Below are 10,788 nucleotides of genomic sequence, written 5' to 3'. Positions count from 1 at the left end.
TCCAAGTATCTTCACAGAACAAATTGTTTCATACCTTCTATTATGGAAACCTCTTCGTTAATGTTTGAGCAATAAAGAAAACAGCAGCTGTTAGCATAATTTCCCCCCTGAGGCCAGTTGTCCTCAGGTAAAACAAATCCCAACTAATGTACCAGTGAGGCCAGGTATATTAGACAACACGGACCCTTGCAATGCAGAGATCTCCTTCCATGTCTGTCACCAGCACCGAACCCTGACCGCAGCAGGGTAAGCAGCAGCCTCCTTGCAGGGGGAGGTTTGGTGGCTGTCCCCCAGCAGCAGCCTGTATTTTGTTTGTGGAGTGCTCGAGCCCGGGGCTGGCCCCGCTCCTCAGGCAGGGCCATCATGGCAGCCTCTATCAAGGGCAGTCTTCTGAGGCGGCTCCTGCCTCCCTTCTATTTATTACTCCCTCAATTACAAACCAGATGTCGAGGGAAGACTCAAAAGTCAACTTTATTTGAATTTTGAAATATAAAAAACTTGACCACAACGACTTTTTTTTTGTGGTGGGCAGGGGACACATGAAGGAGAAAAATGTCCTTTAATCCTTTGCTTATAGTCCTTTTCTATTTTATTTTTAACTCTTATTTTTTAAAGCTGTGGTTATTTTTTTCTCTTATTAAGTGGCTAAAGGCACTTCTCCCTCTTTCTGCCCCCAGAAGAGTTTTTAGCCTTTTCTCCGAGAACCAGTCCTCACCCGGGACCTTCTTTCTCCCTCCCAGCCCACAGGGCTGCCATACATTCCTCTCCCTGTTTATGTCTGAGGAAACACCAAACGCAGCTGCCCTGTCGCTCAGTGACGATTTGCTTGTCCCCAGCCTACCACAGGACGTGAGGCAAGGTGCCAGAGCCTGGTGGGTTTGGGTTTGGGCAGGCGGCAGAGCGGTGCCCACCTCACGGCCGGGCTGCTGGGCTGCCTGTGGGTGCTGGCACCTCAGGTGGCGTCGCCTCAGCTGCCTCAGGTACAAGGCGCCAGCACCGTGTGCTGGAACTCACTGCCATAATTTGGCTGTTTGTGGTTTGCTGCTTTCCTTCCTCAGGAGGTTGCTTTGGCCATCGCTGAACCTGGCTTCTGAATCCCAGTAAGGCCTGAATACGGCCCAGTTTGGTCAGGGAAGTCGTGAGCAGGGGTGAAAGTGCAGCCACACTGAAGGGGAAGCCCCTGCCAAGGGGAGGAAGAGCAGCAGCATCCAGCTCCCTTCTGCTTCCTAGACACACCTGCACTTATTTACACAGGTCAGGAAGGAGGGCTGGGGTCTGAGGAGGTGAAAATTTAAGAGAGAAAATGGCCTCCTTGCGCTCTCAGCCCCGCCGGCTCCCCAGGAGCGCCTGTGTCCTTTCTGCTCATTAGACATTGCATCTTTCTGCTAGAAGTTTGATTTCCTATTAACTGTGGGATTAACCCTTTGGCTAATCCAAGGTCATCTGAGGATGACTCTTATGTAAGCAGCCAATACATTCGATGAGGTCTAACCTAGTTCTATCAGACTCCAGAGAACACGGTGTATGGCCAGGAGACCTGCCACTTCTCCCGACAGCATTCAGCTGCTTGCTTAAGAAAGCCTTCACCTCACATGAATTTCCCTCATGTATGATGTTCAGGTGGACTGGGTGTCGCTCTCTCAGCAGTGTGATGGGACCAGTGGAATTTAATGTTAGGGGGAAAAAAATCCTGCAAATTCCCCCAGGATTTGTGTGTGCTTGCATGTGCAAAATTGTTAAATATCCTTATAAATCATCTGAATGTCTTAACTGAAAATTTTGGAAGGAAAAAAAGCTGAGGCCAGGAGTATAAAGCCATGTGACAATTCAGAAAGCCTAGAAGCTCACAGAGCCCTGAGTAACCAGGGTCACCAGGACCAAATTAACTTGTGGTTGGGTGGTGCAAAATACTCTGAAGAGAAATATTAAATGGGAGCCAAGGACTGGAGAAGGGGCAGGGTAGGGGCAATAGGTTTATTGAGGTAAACCCAGGCATGAATCCCAAAGCAGTTTTACCAATGTCTGTTCAAGACCCCTGGGAAGTGGCACATGTTGCAGTGAGGCCATCGATGGGATGCTGGGTTCTTCACTTCTGGCCCCACCTCACAAACCAATAGTGCAACAGAGTCAGACTCAGACAAGGAGCTACAAGAGCATGTGGGGTTCGGACGCCTTCCACGCTGCGGGAAGGAGCAGAGGGTGGCGAGGGGCTGGGGCTGGAGCAGTGGTTCAGGAGGGGAGGCTCTGAAGTGCCCCGCAACCTTCTCACAGCCCCTGGGCCGCGTCTGGCCTGGCTGCTGAGGGCCTGGGGGAGCTCCCTGGCACAGCTCCAGCCTGCAGCTTGAAGCGCTGGAAAATGGCCAAGGTCCCAGCAAATGCTCTCCGTGCACCTGCTGCCCTGCCAGCACGTGGTGCTCCCAGGTAGGAAAAGGCACTGCGAGGTTCCTCGCCCCTTAGGGCAGGGGCTGAGCTGGGCATTCCCACCACAGCCTTCTGCAGTGCGACCAAGGCTAACAGAACACTGAAAGGAAGGAGCGCAGCTTTGCAAATTGACTTATTTACGTTTTGCTTGGAGGAACAGCGTAACACAGTGGCTCTGTAAGCAGGGATACAGTAATTCAGTGAGAAACGGAGTTGGAAAGTCCCAGTTACAAAGGTCAACCGGGCATTAGGAAAATTCATGGACTGGGGAGCGACCTAGCTGCGCTGCAGCACGGCTCATTGCTCCCAGTCACAGTGCTCTGTAGTAACGAGGGGCGATCTCTGGCTCGCAGGCTGTAACCTCATCCAAAATTCAGCGCAGCGGTGAAAGCGGAGGGAAGCGGGAGAGGAGCGCGGGGCCAAGCACGCTCAGGGATCTGCTGCGGGGCTCAGCGGGGCGCTCCGGCGGCTCCCAGCGCCCCGCTCCCCCGCAGCCCGCTCCGTCGGGGCTCGGGGCTCGGCCGCGCAGCTCAGCTCCGAGCGGCACGGGCGGCCCCGCTCCCCCCCGACCCCGCATCAGCCTCGACGGGGCGATGCCGGAGGGGGGGGAGCCCGGCCGGGCCCTGCCGCCGCCTCCTCCCCCGCGGCCGCCAGCGCCGGCCCCAGCCCCTCATTGGCCGCCGGCGCCGGAGGGAGGAGGGCGGCCGGGCGGGAGCGGGCGCCGGGGGTATAAAGGCCGGGCGGGCCCTGCGCGCCGCGCTCCCGCAGCCCTGCCGGCCCCGCCATGCCGCGCGGCTTCCTCGTCAAGCGCAGCCGGCGCCCCGGCGGCTCCTACCGGGCGCGCCCTCGGGAGCGGGACCGGGAGCGGGACCCGGACCCGCCGCCACCGCCCGCCGCAGCCGCCGGGGGAAGCCCCGCCGCCCGGCAAGGGGCGGAGGAGGAGGAGGAGGGCGAGGAGGAGGAGGGCGCCGCCGCCTGCCCCGCGCCCGCACCCGCCGCGGCGACCTGGAGCCCCGGCGGCGGGGGCCCGCTGCGAGCCCCGGCGGAGGGAGCGGGCGCCTGGGGGGCGGCGGGGCCGTGCAGCGCGGCGGGGCCGCGGGCGGCGTTCTTCGAGCGGTGCCTCAGCTCCCCGGCGTCCGCGGAGTCCTTCCCGCTGGCCGCCTCCTTCCCGCCGGCCGAGAAGCTGCTGCTGCAGCCCCGCACGCCGCTGCCCGCCCCGCCGCCGCCGCCGCCCGTCCCGCAGCCCCCGCCGCTGCCGCCGCCGCCGCCGCCGGGCCCGGCGCTGAAGCGGCCGTCGAGGGCCAAGGCGCCCGGCAAGAAGGCGAAGGCCACGCGGAAGCTGAGCTTCGCCGACGAGGTGACCACCTCGCCCGTGCTGGGGCTGCGCATCAAGGAGGAGGGCCCCGAGGGGCGGCCGGGGCCGGGGCCGCCGCCGTCGGGGGGGCGCACGCCGCTGGGCGAGTTCATCTGCCAGCTGTGCAAGGAGCACTACGCCGACCCGCTGGCGCTGGCCCAGCACCGCTGCTCCCGCATCGTACGCGTCGAGTACCGCTGCCCCGAGTGCCACAAGATCTTCAGCTGCCCCGCCAACCTGGCCTCGCACCGCCGCTGGCACAAGCCGCGGCCCGGCCCCAGCGCCGACGGCTCCTCCGCCGCCGCCGCCGCCGCCCCGCCGGGCAAGGAGAACAGCCCCGAGCGGCGGCCCCGCGGCCCCGCCGCCGCCCCCCCCCCGCCGCCGCCGCCGCCGCTTCCCCGTCAGCACCGCGGCGGCGCGGACAGCGCCGGCGGAGCCCCGGCCCCGGCCCCCGGCGGCCCCGGCCCCGTCGGGGAGGCGTTCGCCTGCCCCTGCTGCCAGAAGCGCTTCCGACGGCAGGCCTACCTCCGCAAGCACCTGGGCACCCACGGCGCGGCGCGGCCAGCAGCCTTCGGGCCGCCGGAGCGCGGGCAGCTCGCCTTCGCCTGCCACCTCTGCGGCGCCCGCTTCCCCTCGGCGGACATCAGGGACAAGCACCGGCTGTGGCACGCCGTGCGGGAGGAGCTGCTGCTGCCGCCGCCGCCGCCGCCTCCGGCCGCCGGGCAGCCCGAGGGCGGCGGGGCGGCGGCGGCGGGGGGCGGCGAGCGGCAGGGCTTCCCCTGCAAGCACTGCCCCGCCACCTTCTTCAGCGCGCCGGGGCTGGCGCGGCACGCCACCAAGTGCCACCCGCCCGAGGGCAGGCAGGTCCTGCTGCTCCAGGTGCCCGTCCGGCCGGGCTGCTAGCCCCCCGCGGCCGCCCCCGATGGGACCCCGTCGCCCGACGGCCCGGGCGAGCGCCGAGCGAGTCCCGTCCACGCTGTAATTCCTATGGAAAGTCGCGCTGGGTGCGCACACGGCCACCGAGGCGAAGCCGCCTGCGGACCCCCAAGCTCTGCCCTCCGCCCCGGCCCCTCCGGGCTGCCCCGGGGCGCTGGGGGGCGGCGGGTGCCCGCTGAACGCGCCGCCCCCGGGGCCCGGGTCAGCAGGAGTCCAGCTGTACATAGGATATTTAAAGAGAGGAATTATTATTATTATTATTATTTTTCGTGAGAAAAGGAGCCTGACCTAGTTACCTTGTTTTCATAGCCTTCCCCCCCCCCACCCCAAGCTCGAACTTTTAAGTTCTCGTGCAGTGTTTCGTTTGCCGTACTCTGTGCTAAAATAGTCGCGAAGGTAAATGTTCATGCTAAGTCGGTGTCAGCCCTGTAATAGCTAGCGAAACGTGCGGGAACCCGGTCGTGCTGTCCGCTTACCGAAGGCGAGGCGCCCTGCCCCAGCTCGGTGCACGTCCCCGCTTCCCACGCGTGTTTTTGGGGGCCCTGCGGGCGGCTCCAGCCCCTTGGGGGGTGCCCCGCGGCCGGGGGGACCCCTGGGCGCCGCTCCCCGGCCCGGCCAAGCCACCCTCTGCGTTTTCCCCCCGGCTTCAGCGGCGTCCCGGCCCAACGCTTTGCAATTCTGTGCACCTTGCCAGCTACGGACCTTTCAGGCTTTATTTATTTGGTCGTCTGTTTATTTATTTTCACGCGGGAGTGCTCGTTTCCGAATGCGATAGCGGGTGAGGCCAAAAAGGACGAGCGAATTCAATAAATGATTTAAAACGAAGCTAACGCCTTTCTTGAATTCAGCAGGGGAAAAGCGGGTTGCTTGGTGGTTCCCGAAGAAACAAACTGATCCCAGCCCCAGCCTTTGTTAGAGCACGCAGAATATTACCATCTTTTCATTAGCATCCTCTAACACAGCTATTTCTCTAGGTTTAGATTTCGTTACACCCAACAAAAGGCTCGCGTACATCTTGCCCGAAGGCCGAAAGCAAGCGAGTGTTTTATTTCAAACGTGCTCCGCTGACTTCCCAGTGTTGGTTGCAGGACCTGGAAAATACGAATTAGTGCGGTGTAACCTGCAGCTGCTGATGTTTGCTGCCTGGCAGAGGCTAAACTTGCAGCTCGCTATTCTCCCCCACCAGAAATAAAGCATCTCATTTTAAGTAGGGTGTTTTTCAATCATTTGCCGGTAACTGAGGTGCAGATAGCAGTGCCCGTTTATGCCACTCACTGAGTTCTCCCACGGAGAAGGTCACTGTGCTTTTTAAAAACATCACCCTCCTGTCTCTGCTCATATGGTCAAAGAAACAGGGCTACAGATGGCATTTACCTGAGCTGGGGACAAGTTTCTGATACAGCATCCTTGCAGCGGACGGGGAGAGCTCCCAAGAACTAGTTGACACACCAAGCTTTTAATACGAATGAAAACCAAGCCGTGTATCGCACTTAACTGCTCCACGTATAATTTGCTTTCCTTTTACAAATTGCAGTAGGAATCTAATCACTGAGGTGAATGACCAATATACAAAAAGTGGTAAGAATAATTTTATTGTATTATTAAATAGCATGTTTTCTCTTCAACCATTACAAATTTGTAGATACTACATGAATGACAATACATAATTTATATTTTTATTGTTGCCCATATCATATGATATATTTACACATGCAGTTAGTACGGATGTCATGCTACATTTTGTTAACAGCATCTTGTTGTTTGCCAGACTCAAAATGTGAGCATTTCATCTGCTGTAGGAAAATATCTCTGGATGGTTGGAATGCGTGTACTAACCTGCACTTACAGGGTTGGAATCATCAGCATTGCAGGTCAGCCTCCTGGAGCATGTTCCCTTTTCTTCCTTAGTACACAGCATCAGAGCAACGAATTTGTAACAGGAAAGTGCTTTTTTTTTTTTTAAATGTAAGAAACAATAATATACATCTAGACCCAGCAGCCCGGTGATAAAGGCTAAAAAACATGAGACTCAATGGCATTTACTATTGATAACACTTCCAAAAGCAAACATTATAAAAATATTTGGAAGCCAAGCATAAGTAGAATTTCAGCACAGTGATTTTTTTTTCTTTTTTCATTTTTTTTTCTTTTTTTTTTTCTTCCTTTTTTTTCTGGCATAGATTATGGCACCACCTGCACAGTTAAGAAATGATACATTGCTTTGTGAAGAAAGAATTGGTGCTACTGGCAAGTTATTTTGTTTGGACACTGTAATGCTTGAAAGGCTGTTTAAGTATTTTATTCTTAACATAAATAGTCTGTACACAGCCTCTGCATTAACATTGTGACATCTGACAAAGACTTTACAAATGCAACTTCAATTTAAAATTGTACATTCATTTTCAAATTGTACATATTTCTTTCTTTGTTACAGAGAAAATTGCGGTGGGGCACAATAAATATAGTGTAATCAAACTGCAGTCTCCAATTCCGTATGTCACTCAAGATCAACCAGAGTTAAAAATGACTACTGGTAAGATATCGTAATCATCCAGGAAGGTAAGAGGTGCAGAGGACAAACTGCACTGAAAAAAAAAAAAAAAAAGGGAAGGGGAGAAAAAAAAAAGGCAGCCTGGAGTTTGATTAAAAACAAAAACAAAAACAACTGAATGCTAAAATATTAAAGTAAAATTCCAGTGTCACTGTTTAAAATAAACATACAGAAAAAGGGTATGCAGGGAATGGGGCACACACACACTAGAGATGTTATCCTTCAGCTGAAAGCTGCGAGTCATAGGAAGGGTTGCTGACGGCTGGTTACTAGAAAGCTGCAGGCATCTCAACACTTAGGACTTGTTGGCCGAGCCAGAGGAGCGGCGCAGTTTCATGGACATTCGGCTCTTGCTAGTCCGAGGAGACATTGGAGAGGCTAAGTCTGTTCCATCCACCTGTGCTGTTGCTGCTGCTGGAGTTTCTCCCGGCTGAGTCTCTGGGCAGAAGCCTGCAGAGGACAGCAAGAACCAAACCCATCAGTGCTGCCGTCCACACGTGCAGCATGTGAATCTATACACAGAAGGGGCAGGTAGGAATTTCAGTGCTGTTGTCAAGCCCACAGCATATACTAGCCCTTTACCAGCTGTGGGTGATTGCACCGCACACGGAGCTAGCGACTGCCACAAAATCATCTCTAGAGAAAAGATGATGCCAGAAACCACCGAGCTGCAAGACTGCAGAGAACCCTCGGCGACTGAAACAGCACTGAGGTGGGTAGCGTCATCCTGCTAGCCAGGAGAACCGACCCCTCCAGTTCCCTGGTAGGGATGGGGAGTGATTATTCATGCCATCACCCAGAAGAATCCCGTCTATAATGAGAACATGAAGGGTAACGGCTCACTGCGCATGAAGGGAGTTCTGGGAATGCAGCTGAAAAGGTGGAGTGAATTGGGGTGAACTGGGAGAGCAACACATCTCCTCCCATCTAAACGTTAGTCAGTGCTTCAGAAGGCCAATTCCTACAGGGCCCACAAGGCAGAAGCTTGAACAGATCGTACTAAGCGGATGCACTACGCATCCCAATTTCTTTGTAAAAGGAACAAGATGAATTTGAGATAACGGCATGGCATTTGTCACCCAGCACCCAAAGCTACTCTGCGGTGGGCCCTGAGTCCTCACCACGAGAGCCCTTCCCTTACATACAGCCCAGCAGGACCCTCTGCCTCTGGTCAGCCTCCACGGAGGTACAGAAGGGAAAGGAGGCAACGTGCAATCTAAATTACGTCCTCCTTCCTGGGTGCAGAACTTTAACACTATGCACTCGCACGCACAACACCAAACTGCATTTTAATTGGCCGTTTGCAGAGACCGACAGGCTGATTGAACCCAATTACCTCAGTTGCCACTAATCACTTTTGAGCTGTATGAATTACGGGCAGAAGCTTAGTCCTGCAGAAGTCAATGGGAAAACCCCTGCTGACTTCGGTAAGCCAGAATATCACTTGCTATTTCTTCCACATCACACTATTACTGGTAATAATTTAAAATAATAGTGCAATAATCTGAACTGGAGATCTTGCTCCCTCAGTTAACATTTCATATATAATGGGCACAAAAAACATTCAAAACCGAGCAGATTTCATTTGAAAGACTCATCTAAAATAAAATCCCAGGTCATCAGGTAAGGAGTCTAAGAGTACATCTAAAACACTGTCATAAACCTAAAGGATTTAGCGACCTGGATGTCCTCCTTGCCCGGTCCGTCATCTGCCTGCTCCAGAGGGACAGCCCAATACTTTCTGTCTTTTTCAAACCGACATGAGCCATTGAAGTGACAGGGAGGAAAAAGGGCTGTTATTTGTTCCCCAGCTGGTGACAGTAATTCTGTTCATGAACTAGGTACTTCATTGCCAAACAATCTGGAAAAGCATGATAATGCCTGACTCACTGTGCCTTATAAAAAAAGGCAAGCAGGGAAACATGCAGTCTCATTTTCTGAAATTCTATCTTGTTCTAATTTTACAAGGAATTAAAGCATTTCAAATGGTGGAAGATAGAGAATAGAAAATAACCGTTGTTGTTTTGCACAGCATACCATTCACAGCTAGCGTGAAAGACCTTCCGTTTCAAGCCTTTGCCCTTTACCTTGATGTGGCCAATGCTTTCTAGTGGAGGTTTTGGAAGGAGAAGAAATATCACAGCATTTCTTTCTTTGTTGAGAATGAAGAAGTGATGAGGAAGGAGAAGTGGAAAGAAGTGAGGAAGGGGGAGGAGAGAAGATAAAAGATAACAGGTGTGAGACATGAGACACGAACCGCAAAGATTGAAGGGTATTAACAGATGAGCACAGAAAACAGAATTTTGAATTTCATTATGTAATTGCTGCTCATGCTACAGGTTAAAGAGAATGATGAGTTAGTTATGTGCAATGAAGCAACAGCTCTGAAATCCAGCGTCATACTTACCAACTAAGCATTACAAGAAAAAAAGAAGAGAGAGAGAAAGAAAAGAATTCTATGACATTATCCAGATCCAGCAACCTTATTTCTAGCAACCAAAATACATCCTAAACATTGCCTGAAACGCTTTCTTAAAGTCTGTGAAAACAGTTCAATAGTCACACACATACACACAATCAAGAAGGAAAAACAAATGGCAATTTGATATATGGCTTCTGCTCCCCAGCTGTTTCACATTTTTACGTATGCAGCAATTATAGCCAGTCTTAACACAAGACTGCTGAAATCACATAAAGAAAAAAACATTGCATTTAAACTTGTTAGTCTGAGTCAAAGACTAAAGCCATACTGTGAAATTTTATCAAATGCTGGATAAAGAAAACCTTAAAACCCCAACTATTTTAATTAAGGCACTATTCCAGTCATATCTTTAAATTTTGCTTATAATTTCTGCAGACAGACATCAGGAAGCACAGATTCACATCTAATCCCATTTTAAAAAACTGATGTAGAGCTATTGAAGAACAGAAGTCATATGAAGTGATTTTCACATCTGAACATATCACACCAGAAGAGTGAAGAATAATGGCACTTAAAATATATTTAGTCTGGCAGCAATCAACAGGCTGATTAATAACTCAATTTCTTTAGATTTTATATATATGTATCTATATATACATACATACGCACAGACACACGTGGATATTGTATGTGATTATATAAATTTTGCAGGTTTTGTTTCCCCTTCAGTTTAAAATCTTCAGTGTAGAATGCTGTATCTTTATATCTTTATGCAGTGAAATGTTTAGTTATCCAAACTAAAAAAATAGGGTTAAATATGGAAGCCTTATTGTCAATTGACCTGGAACAAGAAAGTTCAATTCAAATAAACAAAATAAACATGTTAGCATTTTCAAAAATTTGAAAAATGTCAGAAAGTGATCCATTTTTTCCTTCTCTTAGGCTTGACAACTGACCAGGCTAGCATGAAGCAATTTGATCAGCTATGATAGTTTAGGACCATAACACAAAGCTGTTTCTGTTGTTTGTGAACAACAAAGTTGTTCAGCGAAGTTGAAATGGGACACTTTCTTACTCTGTTTGAAGGTTTTAGGATCTTCTAAA

At 52.2% G+C, this 10,788-nt stretch overlaps 2 protein-coding genes across 19 annotated transcripts in view; one reads left to right on the top strand and one right to left on the bottom strand.

Moving 5' to 3' along the window:
* The first annotated feature begins 3,076 nt into the window (after positions 1 to 3,076).
* Positions 3,077 to 4,814, top strand: INSM2 (INSM transcriptional repressor 2). Its single transcript, XM_038180777.2, has one exon. It carries the CDS (start codon positions 3,206 to 3,208, stop codon positions 4,676 to 4,678), a length of 1,473 nt encoding a protein of 490 aa, XP_038036705.2. The 5' UTR covers positions 3,077 to 3,205; the 3' UTR covers positions 4,679 to 4,814.
* Positions 4,815 to 6,285: 1,471 nt separating this feature from the next.
* The window catches only part of RALGAPA1 (Ral GTPase activating protein catalytic subunit alpha 1), a 127,801-nt gene continuing 123,298 nt past the window's right edge, over positions 6,286 to 10,788 (bottom strand). For 9 of the 18 annotated variants that reach the window (XM_038180773.2, XM_027459327.3, XM_027459332.3 and 6 more), the window contains 2 exons: positions 9,300 to 9,414; positions 6,286 to 7,712 (listed from right to left, as the gene is read on the bottom strand). In XM_038180773.2, coding sequence (XP_038036701.1) covers positions 7,616 to 7,712; positions 9,300 to 9,414 — 212 coding nt within the window. In that variant the 3' untranslated portion in view covers positions 6,286 to 7,615. The remainder of the gene's footprint in view (positions 7,713 to 9,299; positions 9,415 to 10,788) is intronic. The other 9 variants (XM_072038483.1, XM_027459329.3, XM_072038486.1 and 6 more) reach the window with 2 other exon arrangements.

This window comes from Anas platyrhynchos, chromosome 5 (assembly GCF_047663525.1).
Source record: "Anas platyrhynchos isolate ZD024472 breed Pekin duck chromosome 5, IASCAAS_PekinDuck_T2T, whole genome shotgun sequence".
In the NCBI taxonomy this organism is placed as follows: Eukaryota; Metazoa; Chordata; class Aves; order Anseriformes; family Anatidae; genus Anas; species Anas platyrhynchos.
The sequence above is the reverse complement of the archived record's forward strand: the minus strand, read 5'-3'. Positions and strand labels throughout refer to the sequence as shown.